The sequence below is a fragment of the Hippichthys cyanospilos genome, chromosome 10, assembly GCF_059441005.1.
Source record: "Hippichthys cyanospilos isolate Australia breed blue-spotted pipefish chromosome 10, RoL_Hcya_1.0, whole genome shotgun sequence".
In the NCBI taxonomy this organism is placed as follows: domain Eukaryota; kingdom Metazoa; phylum Chordata; class Actinopteri; order Syngnathiformes; family Syngnathidae; genus Hippichthys; species Hippichthys cyanospilos.
Genome location: NC_142378.1, coordinates 13,810,250 through 13,832,528, shown reverse-complemented (window position 1 = coordinate 13,832,528; position 22,279 = coordinate 13,810,250). Strand labels below are relative to the sequence as shown.

At 38.3% G+C, this 22,279-nt stretch overlaps 2 protein-coding genes across 3 annotated transcripts in view; both read right to left on the bottom strand.

Moving 5' to 3' along the window:
- pde4ba (phosphodiesterase 4B, cAMP-specific a) overlaps positions 1-7,910 on the bottom strand; it is a 118,847-nt gene extending 110,937 nt beyond the window's left edge. The window contains exon 1 of the mRNA XM_088425176.1: positions 7,606-7,910. The gene's annotated coding sequence lies outside the window, so the exon portion shown is untranslated. The remainder of the gene's footprint in view (positions 1-7,605) is intronic.
- Positions 7,911-11,746: 3,836 nt separating this feature from the next.
- LOC148417215 (uncharacterized) lies at positions 11,747-22,014 on the bottom strand. Of its 2 annotated transcripts, none has more exons than XM_088426472.1 (10): positions 21,941-22,014; positions 19,681-21,244; positions 17,767-17,875; positions 17,536-17,683; positions 16,503-16,550; positions 16,306-16,383; positions 16,077-16,214; positions 15,721-15,804; positions 14,518-14,568; positions 11,747-14,352 (listed from the first exon to the last, which is right to left on the bottom strand). In XM_088426472.1, exons 2-10 carry the CDS (start codon positions 20,996-20,998, stop codon positions 14,242-14,244), a joined length of 2,085 nt encoding a protein of 694 aa, XP_088282598.1. In that variant the 5' UTR covers positions 20,999-21,244; positions 21,941-22,014; the 3' UTR covers positions 11,747-14,241. The 2 variants fall into 2 exon arrangements, with proteins under 2 accessions (XP_088282598.1, XP_088282599.1); XM_088426473.1 differs by having other exon boundaries at positions 21,971-22,014.
- Between the last annotated feature and the right edge of the window lie 265 nt (positions 22,015-22,279).

The following is a 22,279-nucleotide window of genomic DNA, read 5'->3' as shown; positions in this document are numbered from 1 at the left end:
GAATTTCCCGCCCTGCGACAGCATGCTTATGCTGTATTAGCTCACACAGTCGTAACCAGGAACTAGTATTTTACTGTAATGGATTTTACATTTGCTCATATCACCCAATACTGTAATTCCATAGTTTCTCCTATGTTTCTCCTAAACATAACCGAAAGTTATGACGATTCCAATATGTGCTGAGTTTTTAGTAATAAAGTTGCGCTCATACGAGTGTGCGCAGCGTGCACATGAAGAACGGAGTGTGTTGTTTCTATTCGATCCCACATCGTGGCAGTAGCATTTTTTTCCAAAATGCAGCTTTAATGTACACTCACGCCACATCAACGGGTACATAATTTGATAATAACCATTGCATGAAGTTAAAAGACCTGAGAAATCAATGCCATTTTATTTGCGCCTGTCACAAATTCACAAATGACACCAGCACACCTATGATCACCGATGTGCTGAAATATTCAGGATGGAGTTTTCGCATCAATAAAGTCCCAATAGTGGTCCAAATGTGTGATCATCTTTGTAATCCTTGTGATTCTACAACTGCATGGTCACTGTGGGAACTAGGATGCCTAAAGGTGAACAGTAAATAATTGGCGAAGCAGAAATCCAATTTAAAATGTTTGTAGTGGATGTTAGTAACAGCCCGCAGCAGGAAGCTAATTGAATATTGATTTGAGGTATTACATGAGCTTGTATGGGTATATGTTCCTGCAGTAGTATACTGAGGACCATCTTTGTTACTGTGGAGATCAAAAGAAACATTTAAGTTTCTGTTAGATCAACTTGCTGATTGATACATGCTGAGCTGGTCACAAAAGAATGTCACGAGGACGCCATTTTGCAATGAATAATTCCTGTGTTAACCTCTGAATAAAAGAGCACTCTGGATGAAACTTGGATGAAGCGCACAAAGATAACAAGACAGTTGAAAACAACGACATTGCAACAAATGGCCGTGGTCTAACACACAAAATAAAACTAAAAGCATTCAGAAGAAAACCATTTATTGTGTAAATAAATATGCCTCAGCAGTTAAAATCATCAAAGGCAAGAACTGTGAAAGTTGACTAGAAATCTAAATGTCATAGTGACATTTTCTTACACACTCGCACCCCCCCCCCCACACACACACACACACAGAAACACATAAACAAAATGTACCACACAGATAAAAAAAAAAAAAAAAAAAAACAGAAACCATCCATTTACCATAAAATGTGCTTTGACTATCAGTGGTACAATTAACTGTTCCCTGGTGAGCACTCAGCCTGCATTTATTGCCACAATTCTGTCAAAAATGAATGCATGTGCACACATCTGTGTCTGCATTAAATGTCAATTCCACTTAGCCTGCAGAGCTTTAGGCATGACCAAACAATTGTTCAATCGATCAGAAAAGTGAAAGGCCACTTTAAAAGCCCAGTGACGATTATGCTGGTGACAGCTTGATGCGTTTGAATGTGGCCATTTTTGTGTCTGTGGTTACACAAAATTACTCAGTGTCATTCAAGTGATAACCTCATCCAATCACTGTTGAAGAAAAATGTTATTCTAGACAATAAGGAGCAACATAAATACCGTAAATAAAATGATATTATTTGGGCAACCACGCCTCTCCGCACGGAACAGATTTTCCAAAATACGTATCTTCTGGAATTTCTTTATGAGCGGACAACATGGCGGACGAAGTATTGGAACTTATGGAAGTTTGCCAGTAAAAACACCTTTATGAATTGTCTGAAAAGGAATATTGTGATCTAAATACCGTAAACAATGCTTGGAAGAATTTAGACCGTTTGAATCTATTGGGATTCTTTACTTTTGTCTCTTGAGTAGTGTTGTTTGTCTGTTAAGAGTGCATTTACTGCCACCTATAGTATGGGAGAATATTGTCTGACTGCGGGGGAAAGCCGCATCGATGATTAAGAGTTCCAAAATGCGTGCTGGCGCGTCAAGTATAAACCAAGCTCGACTTTTGCAGCAGGCTTGTTTTCGCCATAGTGAATTTCAGTGCAACGCAAATACAGAAAAAAACATTTCAGGGTTTGTTTGGTTTTTTGGTTGCATGAGGAATTGAGAAAGAAGGAAACGTTTTAATACAAGGATTTTCTTTCACAATGGGGGATATTTTTGCAATGCAAGGTTCGTTGTAGAGGAGTTTTACTGTACTGTAGCTTGTTTGTCATTTAGTTTACGTATTATTTAAATGGCCTTTGGTAAGAACTCTCTGACTGCCAGCTTTGCTGGTTTTGGATCCTTATACCCCATATCCGAGCCAATACCTGATTACTTTTACTTATTTGTTTTCATAAATTGAAAAACCAATGTCTCATTTAGCTTTGCACATTGAAAGAGTGAAAGGTTTTCACGTAGATTCCATGTAGATTAGATGCAAAGTATTTGTGAACAGTAGTTTTCAGATCTTTCCACAGATTCTCAATTTGGCCATGTCTTACCAGGATATGTTTTATTTTGAATCATTTCTCTGTAGATTGTGCAATAAATGTAGGATCATTGTCTTGCTGAAAGGTACACCTTTGTCCCAATTTTGTCTTTTATTTTTATGTAAAATTAACCAATTTAAACGGGTGAAAATAGCCTGCCAATAAGCGTATTTTACATCTTAAACACTCAAAATGGCTTTGTAAGCTATGTGGTGCATTTGTTGATTTATTCGTGGATGAAAGAAGCGCGAAGACTCTCTAACCAAAATGCATGTGAGCTTTCACAACATAAATTACATTCCCAGGTAGGAAGCAACCTCCAGGCAAGTACAGTACAGTACAGTACGGTTTAAACAATATGTGCAGTATATGTCATGCTTTACTATAATAATTACCTATATTTATAATACTCTTGTCATGGAAATGAACAAGTAGAGGAAATTAAATGTCCACTCACCCTTTTTAGTATAACATTGCTACTGTATCTGGATAGCATTATAGCCTCTGGTCATTGCAATGTCAGGAATTGAAAATAGATCAAGATATGCAATATTACACAGACATAATCAGGAGTAAAAGCACCCAAACCAATGAAAAGGCCTACATATGACTTAATACAGCTAGAAAAATATCTGAGAGGGAATTTAATTTATGTATGGCCTTAATAATCACACGTAACTAATAAACTAAAATTGTTCAGAGACCAGAACCTCTTCACAATGAATGACTGTCACATACCAATATCAATAAACACACGCACACACACAACACTGTATTGTAAGAGGCTTCAAGGCTATCCATCTCATCCACAAAACGCAGATGAAGATCTGGTTGTTGCCATGCTCTGTGTCAAAAGAGGAATTTGGAATAACGAGCGGATAACGAAAATTTTCATCATGTAAAATGCTTAGGTTGTGTGCCAGTGACAAGAATTCTTATCAACTACGTTTTTGTTTTGTTTTTTAAATCAATGGATAGACAAAACTCATGGCCAGCGCTCCCATTATTATTATGCCGATCTAACACTGTTGTAATTTAGTTATACGCATACACAAACTGTTATTTTACCATCAAAAGCACATTTTCTCAGTTTTTGTTCCTGTTTTATGAAAGGGAAGATGTTTCAGATACTATTTATTTTGTGCCAAAATCACTACTGCGCGGAAAACACATATTTTCACAAAAAAAAGCACATTTTCTCCTTTTGTCCAAAATAGCTTAATGTCACTCAAATGACCTGTTTTCAAATAGTGAATACTAAAAAACAGTAAGGTAGAATCTTACTTTCTTTTTCTAGATAAAGAATGGAATCCAATCTTTCAATTGGTTCCACAGTGTCTACATAGTCATGCAATACAATATTCTGTCAGCCTTGAAAGTTGTCAAAATGCTCAAAATCGGCACGCTAGAGATTTTTCAAATGATGCTTGGCACTGAAAGAGTTAAACAAAGGCAGGCCAAGCTTCCTAGCGTACTGCTATCTGGGCATGTTCCTGTAGCGTCAGACATTCAGCCACTTTTGAAGGCTTTCAGATTTCAAACCAAATAACCAATTTGAAAATAAACAATACAGTAGATGTGATGTAATTCCAATACGTTATGGAACACAAAAAAAAAATCTGCCACACATAATGCCATTGATCTGCGTGTGCCGGCGTTATATATTAGCTCTTGTGGGTGTGCCAAGTACCACGATGCATTAGTTTATAGAAACCATATGTTGTAATCACTTTGAATAGTCACTGTTACCGTCTATCGTAGCCTGGTTTCAGAGGTATGAGAAAACCTCATTCGCAGCATAAGTATTAGCTTTGCATTACAACCCCCAAAAGTCAAAAGCACACGACGCATTCAAAGTCAAAAAGATAGTGTTCTTCATAGTTACTTTCACTGTGATTTTCTTCATCTCGTTTGTACATTTACAATATTTTTCAGAGGTCAACAGGGATGCCATTAAAGTATGATGTATAGTAAAAGATAGAAGGTAATAGCTGTTGGAAGTTAATAAATCTTATGGTTTCTATTAACTAAATGCTTTGTGGTACTTGACTGACCAAGAGCTGATATATACAGTAACATGGACAAGAGATCAATAGCATCATGTGTGGTGGAGACAATATCCATAATTAAATTGTACAAGCCAGGAGAAAGGCATTAGTATAATACTATTTAGTCCGAAAATTATAATGGTCAGAGTTGTCATTTTAAATTGGATTCCATAAAAACAACGGCACTGTTTTCGTGCCCAGCGTGAGACCAAATCTGGTCTAACTGGGGGCAATGGTGGTTTTTGTTTCTTATTCTTTTGGTTTGAACACAAAAGCACAGTGTTTCACTCTTTTTCTGTTTAGAGTGGCCGATTAAAGCGGTTAGTTGCTTACTTAAAATTTTATTGCAACTCTATTAAGCGCGTTACATTCTCTCACACGTTCCACTGTAATCTATCCCCCGGCAACATCAACTCAAAAAACAATCGTATTGTTACACATAAGGTAGAAATGCTTGTTTTGCACCTTCATGAGAATAAACACAGCCAGCTTGTTTCCCGACCAAAGGAAAGGGCTCTTCCCTTCATTCCACTCAATTTCAGCGAAGGCAAGGTGCACAGTCTCCATCAGCTGTCCTCAACTCTGGTCCTCGAGGGCCTGTCTGCTGAATGTTTTCTATGTCTCTTGGCTGTAACACACCTGATTCAAATGATCAGGCAATCAGCAAGGTCTGCAGAAGCCGGATCACAATCTTGATCACTTGATCACAGGATGCCGGTGCTCCAAGAATTGAAGACTCAGCAAGTGCAAGGTTTTAGTTTCAGCCATTACGCTCATAAAGCACTTCAAAGATGTTGCAGGTCGACCTAAAGTTATCTTAATATGAGCAATAGCATGCAGGACATTATCTGGAGTACCCCCTTGAGTTCCTTCAAGTAACCCCAGGGGTACCAATACCCCCATTTGAGAACCACTGGTCTAGGGACCGGATGGGCCAAATGACTGATGGGCAGACAGAAAAAATAAAGTGCATGAGTTAAAAATATTCTTTAAAAGCAATCATTACAAGAACTGAGAGTCTGGCAGCTTCTACATACAGCCACTGTGTCTCCCATTAATGGACATTTGACGGTAACATATTGATGCATTTCCTCAAAATAGTGCTGGCAATAGAGGAGATAAAAACATAAATGGGTTATCACGATGATGAGTTATCAAAATACAGTATCTCATTATGTGTACCACCTACTATTAAATGTATGTTGAGGAGGGTTTTGCTGAAAAGAAATTATTGTTATATATGGTATACACACACACACACACTCAGGTTTTATTTATTTATTCTACCAAATAAGCCCAATAATATTTTTTCGCAAGACTCAATGTCTTCAGTATTCATCTACCATTTAGAAAATATGGAAACCGAGCCTCTAAACAAAAAAAACAAAAAAACTTCTGAATTCCAAACTTATTACCGATATGGCTTATGGCTTATGATGGCTTGTTCTGGTATGTTTTATGCCAAAAGGAAAAGATAGATAAAATAAATTTATAAAGAGGAATGGAGTTGAAACACTTACAGTACTTACAGACCAGAATTAGTCCCAGGTCTTGCTTGACACTGAATATCCTTGAGCCAAAATCATAATCAAAATCATTCAGAATTAAGGAATTCTGAATGACTCTCAATAAAGTTTATTTAACGTTCAAGATCAAATGAATTTATTATGTTTTTAATCCAGGGGTGTCCAAACTATGGCCTGGGAGGCATTTGAGGCCTCTATTCTTCAGTGGCTCTTGACATACAGTAAAAATATTTGACACGGCCTGCATTTGTAAATAAGTAAGGGTGGAGATGGGCAGAGTGCGAATTAAGGGTGTCAAAAAATATTATACTTTGTGCGGACTGCGGATATAAAATAAAATACATAAAGTGTATATAATAATACATTTCAAAAGCAGAAATTATTTCTTCCACTATGTGTCAAAGCCTGATTTACTAAAAGTAATGATTCTCAAGTCACTGTTTTGAAAATTATGACTTTACTATAGTTTTGTCTTGTACAAAACTATTGCCTCATCACCTTTCCATTGAGAGGGTTGGATGTGGGCTGACTTTGATTGATAACAGCAGTGCGATGATATTTAGTGATAGAAAAATTAATCTTCAGCGTTGTTTCGTGGACCAGTTGGCAAATGATGTGAAGAAAGGGGTTTAGGAAGTCAGTGTGCTTTCAGCCCCACGTCAAACAAAGTGCCATCTAGAGGAGTCAAAAAATATGACAACTGGTTTATGAAGCATCACTAGTGATATTCCAACTCCAACTTGGTGAGGAGGGTGTAAGAGGCAGAACGATTGCGTCGTAATCACTAAATGCCCTCAGCAGTCTCTCTTCATTCAATGAGAAAGCAAACAGCCAAACTGTGTTTATCTTACTACTTAACCTCAAGATGGTGCCGCAACTGGTTTTTGCCCCAAATTCAAGTTTTCAACAACCATGCTTAACTGCCAAAAAATGATGACCAGGACATGTACGCAGCAAACACTCATTTTTAAAAAAAATGATTTAGGGTTGTGTACCCCTTTAACAGAGCTGTTAGGTAGAAGCGTTGGAAGCTTTGGAAGAAAATATACAGTATGTCATCTTTATAATATTATCATTGTACAGTGTATAGCTACAGCATATTAATCAAAGTAAGTGGTGAAAATCAAAGAATTTCAGTGGCCTTTGAATCATGATGTTTTGGACACCCTGTTCTCAGCTGTACATCACATTTAGCTTCTTCTTTGTAATTTTTTGAACACTTTTTGTGCAGAGTAATAATGGTTCTCACCAAAAACACGACAACATAAAATATTTAAACGTAGCCAAGTATAGAGCGTCTATCATAGTCGGAACCAATCAATATAAAGCGGATTATACTGACAGCACAGTTTGACAGTGAATATACCGTCGCTCTAGTCTACAGCAACAGCAAGCAAGCAGCGGTGCAGCTCAACTTTTAGCCCCAAAACAAGACAAATCCCGCCTAAATTTCTCTTCAAATGTATTTCCGTGCAACTTTTCTAGATCAACTGTATTTTGCAATGTTGAAACATTCAAATAACAACGTCTTTAAACAAGAAAAGTGCATGCGGTTTACTAAGCGGAACAAAGCGAGTCTTGCTTTACCTCAGTTGCGCCTCCTCCACACGTGGGGACAAAGGGAATCCCGGTGCTTCTGAAGTCTTATTTTTATACGACCAGAAGCATCTCGTTTGACAAAGCGCACGTCCTTAAAACCTTTCCGATGTGGAATGATTCTCAACTCCTCAGCTGAATAAGTCAGTCTTTGACTTAGCTTCCTTTCTCTTTACGCTGATCCATGCGCGTTCATCTGGGCTTCGCTCTCACTTATGAGGACAAGAATATTCTACAAAAGACAAAACGTGATCTCTTTTTAGTTGGAAGTTATCCTGTGCAAACACGAAGCTCCATCAGCCCGAGTCAGTGGGTCGGTGTTTCCTTGGGTCCTCTTATCGGCCCCCCTACCCTCCCCTTCTTCCCTCCCTCCTCCGCGGCGTGGACCAATGGCTTCAGGAGGGAAGAGGAAAAAAAAAACAGCCTGTTGGGACTGACATATGTCAGTCGGTCATGGTATGACAACAGAGCCAACTCCGATGTTAAGTGCTTCAAAAGGAGGCCATAGTGTTCCGCACTAGAAATTGCACTAACGCCAGAAATCGAATCATGCTGTCATAGCCCAAAATGATATGAGGACCGCAAAAGAGGAACCAACTTTATTGCTTCAGACTTTTTCTCAATTGAAAAGAATAAAAATGGATTTAATCGAAATTGCAGGTATATTAACTATAGCTTGCTATGAGTAATCATAAAAAAGAGTATATAGGAATAAGCGAAAATCTGCGCTATTATGAAAAAATAATATTTAGATTAATCAATATGTGTTCTTTTTTGCCAGAATTAGCCTCTATTGCAGGGCTCCCCGATTAGTTCTCACCGAGGACCAATTTATTTTACGTCAACGAGGCCAAGTCGTGCGCCAAATATTTGGGATCTCGTTGGATGGGTGAATATTCCATGTACAGGTGTGACTGATGCTCCCATTGTTAGCAGTCGTATTAGTAGTACAATTTAATGTCGCAGCAGATACCGTATAGTTGGAATTATAACACGGAAGCATTTTAGGCATTTCTCACTGCGACATTTGTTAAAAAGTAAGGGTTAGGGTTAATAATAATCCCTTCGACCCAATGAAAAACCTATTATAAACTGACAGCATCTTCAGTCACCTGTGTTCAACTATAGATGAAAATGTTTCGACTGTGGAAGTAATTGGAAAAAGTCTGGAGGAACTAGAAACCACTTAACTGGCTAAAACAGGTACAATGTTTGTGAATCTTGACTGAAAATTTTATCAGATACTCGGGTTGAGGTAACAACCAATCAAAGCTCAGAATGGCATGTTCAGACCAGTGGAGACACATAGAATATATTATTGTCATGATTTTTTGGGGGTGGACTTCCTTATCAAGGTAAAGAAAGACAATGTTCTGAACGGATTCTGCACCGACATTATTTGTCAAAAATGCTGCTGGTATAACACATGTAGCACTAAGCACGTTGTTTGAGCAAATAGCTACCTGTCGAAGGTAATGGCAAAAGGCTGAAATGACGGGAACACAGCTTTGTTTTCATTCGGGGAAAGACTATTGTCATGGTGATGAGGAGGCCTGTAGTGCTGGCTGATTGCACCAGAGGAGGAAGTCGGGTCAGATCAACAATCACATTTGATGGAATTGATGGCAGGCACTCAGTGTTTGATTACATACATATCCACTGCAATACAACTGTTTTTCATTGTCAAATGAATGCCTGTGTTGTTTTTTTAATGCTTGTAAACAACAGAAATGACATATTATAAGGACAGAAGTGTTGCTGTGGTGAGAGAGATGAGGAAGATTAAGATGCCCATCTGTTGCAAAATAGTCAGCTCACAAGCATGTAAGGCAGCTAACATCCCAGCGGGTATGCCAAAATAGTCTAGATGAAAAAAACACCTATAACAGAATCATTGCATCAAAAAATATATATACATTTATGTCAATTTTGTCTTTCTACTTCCCCCAGACACATTTTACGTTTCGTAGGAATGTCCATTTACTGTAGTATAATGGTATGATTATTATTATTATTATTATTATTATTATCATCACATGATCAATGTTCACTTGCCAAGACAACGCTGGCGTTTTGAAACAACTGGGGAATTAATGGAACACAAAATAAAACAGTCACGTAACATTGTCTTCCTGATACAGACCTTGGAACAATGTTTTGAATCAGACGTTCCAACTGGGTTTCGGTACACTGTTTTGATTTTGCCATCAATATGATTGTTCCTGCCTGATTAGACTTTCTGATCAAGCGGGGCACCGTCTCCTAAGTCTAGTGATGGCCAAATGAAGCTTCTTGAAGCAATGAAACTTTGCAGTTTGCACATGGTTCAAAGCTTCATTTTGCTTCATTTGCTCTATGGTGCCATCAAGTGGTCCAGAAGCCAAATAAGGCAACAGTGTTGAGAATACTGTGGATAATTACGTAAATTATATGAATGTGCTGGTCTCACTGAACAAATAAAACAAGTTCTATAAGGATAATTTGTTCATTTGTTATTTAGAATATTTTCTCCACGCTTTTTGTTTACCTTACTCGAAGCAATCAAATCAAAATAGGCTATAAAAGATAATAGAGGCTATTCTCCTTTGTTGCACAAGTTCCATTGTAACAACAGACAATGATCGAAAAACGATTGCAGTTGCACACACAGGTGTAAAAGCAGAGCGAAATCCACAAATTATGAAATGACTATCGATCTCCATTGCATTTTGCGGCCGTTTTACATTTGCAATGCCCACCATACCGTCAACCTACTTCCTGAAGCAGTCACGTGGTCAATCCAACCAGCAAGGCATCAGACGTTATTATTTCCAGGCCTTGCCTATACGAAGCACACCTCGATACACACTTTGTGGACATGCCCCTCGCATTACTCGACACGTGACATGACCTACTGCAGTGTGGATGATTGGCTGCCCCTCTTAGTCTTCTACATAAATGTCTCAACATTTGTGTTGAAGTCTGTGGCATGTGCAATTTTTTTTTTCTTCCCCAGTTCATAATAATGGGGACATGGCCAGAGTCCTCCAAGATACATCATGTTCTGTTATCATGTAAGATTTCGAGGTACTTTTTAGCGAGTACCAACAGGCCTTTCAATCCTTTCTCCCTATGTTGGTCTTTATTCTTTACGTTTCTTGAATGTTTCGGGCCTGTTAAGGGAAATTTTGTTGCTTTGTGCAAATGTAATGACAATAAGGAAACATCATAATTCCTCTTCATAACAAAAAGCTCTACTTACTCATTGGTGTCAAACTTCTTTTTATTGTGGACCATATTGTAGGTATAGTTTCTTTAAGAGGGCCGGAATGACTGTGAATCAAATTAATTTTGTCACACACTTCACGAGTTTTGAAGTCAGAGGCTGGTAAAACCTGTTCAAAAGACAAAAAAAAAATGTCCCCCCGAATTTTAAAAGTTGGACGACAACATGCAAGTTTGGCATTTTAGCCAGAAACTTTAAGTTAAATCAGCATAAAAAATGTGGGGGGCCGAATCTAGCCTTTAGTTTGAGACTTGTGCATTAGAAGCTCATCATGTGGGCCTTGTGCTCAACAAAGTCATTTTTAAGTTTAACAGGCACACTGGGATTGAAAAACACAGCTCTTTTAGATGTTTTATTATACCCTTAATTGGCTGTTTTTTTTATTTTGTCTATGATAATGATGGCGCTTTCCATGTACTATCCATGTTTTTTCTTCTAGCATCTTTTCATTCAAGTCGTGGCACTTCATCCACAACTCGTGAGTCCTTGAGGACTCGAGTTAGACATCGCTGCTTTAGAGAAAACAACAAATCGTGATAAATAGCTACCTCTGATGGTGGTTTTTAGTAGTGCAGTAATGCTGACAAACGTGGCCTCGAGTAAAGAACACAATGGCAGAATTGAGCATTAGGCCACATTTAAGCAGTAGGATTTTTCCTGTGAAATAACTGAAAGCTATGGCCCAATCCCGTTTATATGATTCATTCATTTCACTGTATGTACAGTACATATAGAATGTACACTTGCTAAGTTTTACCACTTAAATTGAAATTCCATTGTGTTGTATGTGACCGTTTTCTGAAGCGCTTGTTCTTGATAAGATTTTACTTTTAGACTTATTATATAATTTTGCACCGTATAACAATCTCTTATTAATCCTTACTTTTTATTTATTTAAAAACTAAGCACACTTCTTTCAGACAGATATAGAAAGCAAAATCATGGAATGCTAGATGGCTGCATTTGCAGCATAATGGAAAAGGTCCTGGGACAATGCTGCAAAGCTCATCTTGCTCATCATACACAATGCAAGTTCTTGGTTTACATTTAGAGGTTATGGCTATCAATGAAATAGTTGCCACAGTGGGGTAAGAAAGTGAGTGTCTTTAAAATGTCAACGCAGCAGGAGGCATGCTCAGTTTGTGCAGAGAACCTGTTTTCCATACAAATATTTACTGTGATTATGACTTGAACACTGCGTTCAGCAGAGAGGTCGAGGAACCCCTGTAGCCTTCGTGTTAAGATCGTGAACACAATGCAGAGACTAAGAAATGACAAACATTTGTTTTTTCGAGTCAGGTGACTGCTAAAAGAAGATAACGGAATTTAAAATAAGGATAATTCATCAACTAATGGTTGAATATTTATCTGGATGGGGTCATCTGATGAAAAGAAAAGAAAAACTAAAGATTATGAGTTCAAGTACAGGTGAAACAATGAGCCCGGTCACTGAGCATGTTGTCACTGTTACCCTAAAGACAAAATGTACAAGTGCGATAAAAGAATCACGTTGGCAGCAGTCTTGGATTAAAAAAATAATTATAATAAAATTAACAAAACAAACAAACAAAAAAACAGCAAATATTCCCCGGTGGTGTTTAAACCAAACACTAACAGTAGTTAAACTACAGAATTAGTGGGCTACTTTACTTATGTGGCCCTTTTCAACAGTAAAACGTTATTATATGGTCTATCAATCGTTTGATTAATTCCCTTAATAACACAATTTGCGGGAACACCCAATCAATGCTGAGCTTGTGACTGTCACATGAGCGAACCCAGAAAACAGGTGTGGTCGTAAAGGAGCAGTGAACATGTCTTTGTCAGTCGACAACTTTCAAATTAGATTTCAAAGGTATTAATTGTACATGAAAAATAAGGATGTTGTCAGATCATTATAGAAAAAAAATATCAAACGATCAAATGCTTATTTAGCCATTTTCAACAGTAAAAGTTTAATATGCAGCCCACAATTACTTATACAGCTACACAATTTTTTTATGTATGAATAATACCTTGAAAAAACATTTTGCCATTTGTCGAGTGAAAATGACTTTGCGTGTTGAGGTAATGACCAATCTCTGCTCAGTTGTTTGGAGCTGGCATTTCCAGATGACAGCAAAAGGGGAAATGTGTTTTTAAACGTTTTAACTGTATGTGAACATAATGGAAGCAATCAAATAAAATAAACATATTAACTTTGTACTACTAAAAATGGCTAAATAAGTATCCCCTTTTAACTTGTTTATTGCTGAAAACGGTTGAAGAAAAGTACCTTTTAAATTCTGCAAATCCACAGAGAATACAACAGCAAAAGCAAGATGGAAAAGACGCTCAGGGACGAATAAGTGAGGATAACTTTTTTTGTCTATGGCAGGTGTCTGAGGAACTATTTATAAACCTGCAAAAATGTGTCTACACAAACACCTGCAGGTTTCACTTCTAGGTTAACATCCACAATTGTGGCCTTCACATCAGCAGCTTCATCTACATATCTAACAATGAAAAAGTGTAACAGTTCAAATGGATGGACACATACTGTATTGAAAATCGCGGTTTAGCTAGCATAGCTAAACAATGCGGTAAACGCAAGCATCATAAAATATGTTGGGGCGAAAAATATGGAATTTTAAGACGAACATATTTTGGTGTTACAGAACAAAGACTTGATAGAAAAAAGCATGTCAACTCGGAACTGTTTTTGAACCACAGCCAAAAATGAGCAGTTAGCTTTTATGATACTAAGTCACAACCCTGCAAGAAAGAACGGAAGAATACACGGGCAATACATTCGCTTGTTATGCTAAACTCAAAGTAAAAGCTTCTATATCCGTGCAAATATTAGCAGTCCAAGAAAGAGAAACCAACTTCCTTCTTCAAGCTTTCGGCGAACAGTTGGTCCATGGACTCACTTCTTTTTGTGATTTACTTTAGAGAACAGAAACAATGAGGTGCTGCTGTTAATGTCCTGCATAAAATACGCACTTTAAAATGTGATCATGTTTAAAACGGCCACTCCGTTTGTTCCAAGCAGGTGGAGTGCCCGCGGTGGTCCAAGGAGGAGATCCAGTAAGTCCTTAAGAGTGGACAGTTCTTATCAAGTGGCCATGCTCAATGCAAAAAGGAAAGGCAACGTGAAACATACGAGTCCAGCATCAGTAGGTGGCCACGTCAGTACAGTAGTTCTTTCCAAGTCTTGCGAAGAATACTGCGGCTCATTGGAAAACACACAGCCCGGTTGTTTGGCGCCATTACATAACAGATGCTCATCAGTAAAATAACATCCGTCTGGGAAGCTAGGCAGACCTCTGCATGTACACAAGTGAGCAGTGTGTGATCTGAGGTGGCCGCAGAACAGTCATTTAAGAGTTGAGGTGTCTGTCGCACAATTCCTTATAGATTCGTTTGCGAATGCGAGGCATATCATCCTGACTGAACAGCAGAGGCTTCTTCACCGACAGACAACGGCAGTACTGGCAGATGCAGAAAGGCAAGGACACATGAGGAAGGATGTCATCAACATTGAAGAAACTCGACACAAATTTCAACTTTCCATGTTATTCTACCAGGACAGAATAGGCAATGAAATGATATTGAATGAAATTCATTCAATCATAATTTTTCAAAAAAGGTCTCACCTCGAGGACAAAAACCCCACAGTCACTGTCATTTTTCTGCTGTGGAATACCCTGAAAAAGTCATCGAGTCCCAGTTAATACAAAGCTCTGTTGATGTTATTCATGCATGTTGATGGGAAACATGCTTTGAAAACGCATAACCAGATAGTATTAGGGAGCACGCTTAAATTTGAAACTGCAAATGTATGTTTGAGCCTGTGTGTGTGTGTGTGCCCTTTTGCCACATTTTAGGTTTTAAATGTAAAGCTGAAAAACTGGATATTTTTGTAAGTAGAATCAACACCTGCAATGGACTTCATATATATATATATCTATATATATATATATATATATATATATATATATATATATATATATATATATATATATATATATATATATATATATATATATATATATATATATATGGACACACAGGCATGTACATAAGTGGTACGCAGATACGCATGCGAGACAAAAATCACTGATGCATATTGTTGCGTGCTTCACCTTGCGCATTTGCATACCCTTCCTACATTCACCCATGAGAACAATGGTGCCTAAGTTTTGTTTTTCCCTTAAAATTGGCTCCAAAATGTGCCATGGCTTGAAGGAAGATTTACTGCTCATGTCTTGACAAAACAGGTGCGTTTGATACAGGCTCGAACATTTTCAGTCATCCTTAATTTGACAAGCATGAAAAGAAATTATAATTGTATCCATTCCTGCCCTCATTGGTTGGGGGTCGCGCCGGGAGCCAATCGTGTTTCTTGTAGGAGTGTCCGTCTCCCTCATGAAACTTACACACGCTTGTTAGGTAGACACGAATGGAGACTGTTGTAAATCTCTTGCCTAGATTTCTTTTGTAATAAATTCGAATTTCAAGTGTAACCTCTGATTGTTATCATGTTTAGTCAGGTGGAGGCTTCACTCTATTTAGACTTCCAGGCGAAGCTAACATAACAGCGGCTCTCTGTGAGACTACAGCCAAAGTGATGGGAAGGGATAACACTACAGTTACTGTATAAGGTTGAATACTTTTAAGATTTAAGTAAACGTGTACTGCTGTACACATACGCATGCATGAAAATTCCGCCGGGGGGTGGGGCATTGGGGGCTGTTCTAATAGCTGCGAAAAGCAAGGGATTACTGCAAATATAAGTAACTAACCAACATTTCTTAACCAATAAACAGTGAAATTGGTAACATTTATTCACAAGTTACCTTAATGATAGCAATCTTCCAACCTTTCAGGAAATGTGTCTTTTTCTTATCTTGCGCTTCAGACTGAAGGTACTTCATTATGTTCTAAAATAGACCAGACAAACAACAAAACAGTTAGAACCCTGTTAATACAGTCATCATCCAGCAATGTAATTGGTGAATAAACACTAGCTCACGAGCAAGATCTAGGCTTGCCAAGTTGTGCCTAGCTCCAAAATGACTGGCTAAATGTTTCATGATGACAGTCTCAAGAGTTAGATTTTGAATTGGTGCTGTCGGAACAGCCTGTACAAAGGATGATGAATCTTGTATCATTAGCGGTGTTATGCATCAAAAGCTATCAACACATCACTCACATCTGCAGTATGGCGGAAGACAATGCCCTGGCTGTCAAAGTAATTGATGGTCTTAGTTGCCATGGTCACAGTGACGAGCGACCAGTGGATTTCTAAGTGGATGGGAATGAGCAGTAGCCACTTGGAAAACAAATCCACCTGAAATGAACACAATTGGGAGTGTTAGCACTAATTTAATTCATAAGCAAAATTCACTACAACACTATACATCTCAATCATCAGTCCTTACTTTTTTGGTCCATCTCTTTACACCTTCGTACCCCTTGGCATCTAACTGCTTGTGGAAGAAACTATTGAAAAAATGAACCTAGGAGAAGAAATACCAAACCATTAAATTGAAAGAAATATTCTCTATTCTAAACCAATCATTGAAGGCCAAATCTAATTTGACTAAACTGTTATTCAACATTTACAAATCTCACTTACATTGTGCTGGGTTGCTTCCATAATCAGGTCTCCGTATGTGTTGATGATCTGAACAAGATGAAATAGAAAGAAATAGTGTAAAGTAACATATAATGGTTTCTATTCCCATGTCCAGTATTCACAAATTTGGTATTATTATTTTTTAAACCCGTTCAGTGGTTTGGTTTTGACTTAAGTAGTGCTTTGCCCTTATCTTGTGTCAATCCATGGAGAATCTTCAGCGTTTGTTGAGGAAACGACCCCTTGGTGAGATGGGGTCACGCATGTAAGGTGCTTAAACCCGGAAATGTGGCTGAATATTGCTATATCTACGCCTTGTTCTCAGGCTGTTTAATGGTGAGTTTACCAAGGTGATCTCCTGAATTGTATCATTTGTACTTGTAGTCTTTCTGAAAGAGCGCTTTGTTCACTGGTTCTTAGCATGGGTTCTTTCGAACCCCTGGGGTTCGCGGAACCAGGGCAGCGGGTTTAACAGAGGTCAAGCCACACGGAGTGTGTGCATGCATGTGTGTATCTGTAGAAGGCAAAGCATTTTCACACTGCATTTAACTCTGAAAAATTGTTTTTGCCAATCAAAAAGTGTTCAGTAAATGTGCTTAGAAATTTGTATGGTTTATTGCCTCTGACATTCTGATACTCTGGAAGTTCCCTGCAGAACAGTTCAATTTTATTGGCGTTAATAAGTTACTTTAAATGATGGCAAGTGTTTCCTATTTAGCATTGGTTTGAATGTGATTTGTCAGCCACAGCCACGTTAATATCAGGAGACCACCATGTTACAGTATTTCAGTGTAGTGTGTGCTTCAGTGTTTCAACAGCAACTCTTTGTGTCTTTACCATAACATTTTGTTATTCCTGTTCAATTTCACTGGTAATAATTCACCTTAAAGACAACAAAACGTCTCATGGCACATTTTCTTTTGACTACAAACCAAGCATTTATAACCAAGCTTCTACAAATCCACTCCATGCTATTGAAATAATAGATTTTTTTTTTACTTTCTCCTACACCTTAATGTAGAATTTCTTTTACCTGGTCATTTATCCAATTCTGGTCCTCCAGTGTACCAAGATCCTCCAGGGTCAAAGTATGCTTGTTATAGATGACCATGAAGCCGGCAACAGGCACAGAAGCAAGTGCTGCCTTATACCGTGCCATCTCCCGCTGGATGTTTAGTCCCCTACAATCAAAATATTACAATAGAATTGGTCCGCAATAAACATTTCACACAAAAAGCAATATGTCATGTGCACATGCACTAACTGGTTGTTGAAGTCATGGCAGTTGCTGTTTGTCTTCAGGTATTCCAGGATGTCTGTCTCAGAAAGGGGAATGAAGCTGCCGTATTTTATGTAAAAGTTCTCCAAGAAGTCTAAAATTGAGAAAGCATTTTCATAATATTAAGGGGTTTCCATTTTCTGCTCTGATTTGAGCCAATACAATATTGATTCAAATCAATGTTTAGAATTCAAATACACATGCACTTTTATAGTGAAGCAATCAATTATCTTTACCTCATACTGCTGTTACTCTCATATAATTGTGGGGCTTTTTAGCAAAACACCACCCCAAACAAAAACAAACTGACAGCCTCTTTTTATCAGGAAGGAGAAAAAAAATTGCAAAACAGAATTGGAGATATTAAATATCCAAAAAAAACTTTCCAAAACTTCATAGCAATACTATATGAAAAAGGAAAAACTAAACTTAAGTACTGGTATCGGTCTGAAGAAAGCGGTATCGAGCATCTATAATTATGTTTTGAGTTATGGCCTGTAAAAGTTTGGGCAGGATCCAGAAATTGCACATTATACATAAGGAGACCGATACACAAGATAACAGACTTTCTGATTTTCAGAAAATATTCCTAAAAAGTACCATACACACGGGCTTAGGTCATAGTGAAAGCTTAGGATAATCAATCATCATTGCCTCACATGGCCAATGAGAAGCCTAAAGTAGAGGAACTGAAATGGTCATTTTGTCCCGTAGTCCTATTTCAAAGCTTCCTGTACCCCCACCAAACTCACAAAATATATACTGGTAGTTGAGTTCACAAATATAATGAAAACTTGTTAAAACCCCGACAACCCAAAAAACATTTCCAAAATACGGACCCCAAATTGTATTGCGTCATTCAAAAATCCACTTTTAACGACATTATCTCTTTAAATAGTACACCCATAATAGTTTTGAGTGGCAAATCTTATAGACGAGGTCAACATGCATCAATATTACAATTTTCAAGCCTGCAGCTATTTCAGCATAAAAAAAAAAAAAGAAAAACAAGAGGGTCACCAAATCACAGGGTCACAGGCTTGCTGGTGCCTATCCTAGCTGTCTATGGGCAGTATGCGGGGGACACCCTGAGCTGTTTGATAGGCAACTTGCCAGAAGGGTCACCAAATGTGGTCCCAATGTTAGTGTGCAATTAGTATACCAGGAAAATGGGCACGGTACCCGAACTTTGAAGGACCAGAACTCAAAAATCGTTTAAATTAGGAGGCTCAAAAACTGGATTATTTCATTTGACAAGATAAAGCACAGACCGAGTAAAAATGGGGAAAATGCAAGGTATGCATGGGGTGGATCTGATGATTTGTGTGACTTGACATGAAATGAGCCATTTCTTTACAATATGTTCTATGTTCTCATATTCGTCTCATCATATGATTCTGATGATGCTGCTATTTTGCCACTTGCTGTCAACTGAAAATGATATCTCAGGTGCCAAGTGCTCAATCCTGGTTCACCTGTTGTCTGACTTTGCTAATGTAATGTTCGCAAGCTGAGCCGTGATGGGCCATGACTTGTTACTTGAGCAACTTTGATGTCATTTTGGAATCGACATATAGTAGCAAAATGGCCAGATCCTAAAATGCATAAAAAAGGTGTATTTGCTGTTTAATTCAAACTCCTACTAACACTATATTAATCAGAATACTGTGGTTAAGACACCGCAAATAACAATGTAAATCATTTTTGTTACTGAACTTCCCCTTTAAGAATAAAAGGCTAAATGATCTTGATAATTTATATAAACAATGTACAGAAAAAGTTATAATCAATAGTTTATGGTACAGTATACCTGAACTGATGGCCTACTGTCTATGTTCCAATACACAACAATAATAATCATCAGTGTTATCAAAAGATAATAATAGATAATCATGTTACCGTGAACCAGATGAATAAGTCTCTCCAGGCTAGCCTCACTTTGCGCGTCTCCATCCATATCTTGCACACCTGTTTGTTCTGTGAGATTCGTTAGAGGGTCTTCCGCTTTCTCCCAGGTTCCAGGATGACAGTACAAACGATGGTCTATAAGTGGACAACAGTGCTGCGTGCTGCATATAGCGATTGGATAATGTTGTGAAGAATCTTGATTTGCACTGTCCGTTTCCATGGGTGTGGATCTGAGATTGTGGTCTGCGGGTGAGGTGTTGTTTCTATTGGACAGAGTAGGCGAGAGACATAGAGACGAAGAATCTGTTCTGTCGGGATCAAGTACAACATACATCTCTGAGTCGTGGTCCTGTGGACTTCCTGGTCTTGAAGGAGAAGCTGACTCTCCTGATGAGCAAAGTGTTCCATTTCCTGGTTCACAAATGTTGTTTTTGTCCTCAAGTTCAGGTTGTGTTTCAGACAACCTTATTAAATCTCCATTTTCAATCTGTGACAAAGCCAATGTACAGTTCACATGCTCCTGATGCGATGGGATTTGGGCATTTTTTGAATTGATAATAAGGTAATTTTCAAGACCTTGTTTAATTTCAATGCTGGTTTCCCCTTTTGATGTACACTTATCCGACGTCATGATTTCTGGAGAACTCATCTGGCCATTGTCCAAGACTAACCCCTCAGGTAGAGAGATACAGACACGTAAAGGAGCAGATGACTCTGACTGAGTATTTGATTCTTTCATATCCTCGTGCATGTCATTTTCATGCTCAGGTTCTATGAACACATCCTCAGTCAAGTCAAAGTCAATAATTCTCATGAGGTTGTCACCACTTTTCTGTTGTAGGGTGTCGAGGATGTTCTTTCCGGTGCTCCTTCCTCTGGCTCGGCCCCTCCCCCTCCCTCGCCCACCTCCTGAAGTTCTGACATCCTGTCCCTTTTTGTTGGGACCGCAACAGTCACATGTCTTGGGAGTCCTCTTTCTGCCTGATGTGCGGCCATTGATCGTACCTTGAGTTGGGGACTGTGTCAAAGACCAGTCTGACGATGGACTTGAGTTAACTTTAGATGCTATTTTAGACGTTATAATTGATGACCCACCTTCTGCAAGATTCTGAGTACTGGGTTGGGAGACATCTGAATTGGAGGTAACATCTGAGGGATGGAGTTTAGCTGGGATGCAAGATGGGTCCTCGTCAGAAATATCTATTAGAGGCAGCACTGGAGGAGGTGCGGCTTGCTCAGGAGGCGCTGCCTCTGTTATATTAGGTGGAAGAGACGTTTTCATTGGGGAACCAGAATTGCTGTGAACCATGACGTACTTCTTTGGTCATTTAACCCCATCCCAGAGACTTTAAACTCAGAAGCCCACTCCTCTAATGCATGTTTTCTCCATGTGGTGTTTGTTATTGATACTGTTATTTCTTCTCTTTTAAACTGGCCTCAAATTAAGAATAGTAGTGATCCTCTGGCTTTTCCCAGCCAAAGGAACTGTGGTAGCAGCAGAACTTGGTGCTATTGGGTATGGCTACGTTGCAGTTATATTTTGCACCACTCACACCTAATGAGAGCAAAAAAAAAGATCCAAACGTCAATTAAAGATACAAAAATAAGAAATGCCCGGAGCACAGATTTTTTTAAAAAATTCAAAGCAGAATACATTTACAAAAGAACTATTCTCTGTTTAATATAATTTATTGACATGGTAATATCCTGTATACCTGAGTACCAGTTAAATTTGTACCTTTTTATAGTTATAAGGCAAAATGAAATGACCATTTGCATTAATTTGAGCCATAGTGTTGTGCTTCGTTGAATGTTTACCATTTGGTGAGCGTGATCGCTGGTTGCTAAAGTGAACATTTAGAAAACGCCACTACTTTCGCACAAACCAGCGATTTTGAAAGACAAAGAAAATTATAGATATTTTGCAAACATTGCTAATGTAAAAAAAAAAATCCCTCGTCAGTTCATGAAGGACTTTACCGAAACAAAAAGGACCTCGTAAATTCAATTATTCTATATTTACCTATATATTTTTAGGATGCAAACCTCTGTATGCATGCCATATTGAGTTATTTTGTGTACTTCTAAAGTTAGTCGCCATCGTGAAGCTAACGGCTTAGCTAGCGTCAGCCAAAACATAGACGAGGCGTTGGAGGACAAAGGAGAAGTTTTGAATAGTAACTTTAAAATGTTACTGTGCAAACGGTGACAGGTTGATAAAACCAACAAAAGAAACATTCTCATACATTACCTTGACGTCGGGGCAATATTTTTGTCTCACCTAATGTGAAAATACAAGCGTCAAACCGGCGGCGCGCGTCAATGACGTCACGTTACGTCACTTCTGTTTCGGCTCTTTCCGGAGACACTCGCGACCGGAGCGTGACTTCGTCTGCCGAATTTAAATGTTGATTCCATGTTGATTTCCTTGCTGAATCATCCATCCATTTATATTCTTAACAGGTTTTTTTTCAGTTGTAACTTTCAAGAATGGGCATTATCGTTTTTTTCCTTTTTTTTTTTAACATGGGTACTGTTTGTGATAGTCTTAATAGGTATGATCTAACAGTCATAGCACATAGAGGGACCA

What these genes read in the sequence shown, in the direction of transcription:
- LOC148417215 (XM_088426472.1), bottom strand. Translation starts at nt 20,998, where the DNA reads ATGGTTCACAGCAATTCTGGTTCCCCAATGAAAACGTCTCTTCCACCT. An exon ending in TCTTCCGCCATACTGCAGAT is followed by an intron (nt 15,805 to 16,076) that starts GTGAGTGATGTG and finishes GGTCTATTTTAG; the next exon opens with AACATAATGAAGTACCTTCA. An exon ending in GGAAGATTGCTATCATTAAG is followed by an intron (nt 14,569 to 15,720) that starts GTAACTTGTGAA and finishes TGACTTTTTCAG; the next exon opens with GGTATTCCACAGCAGAAAAA.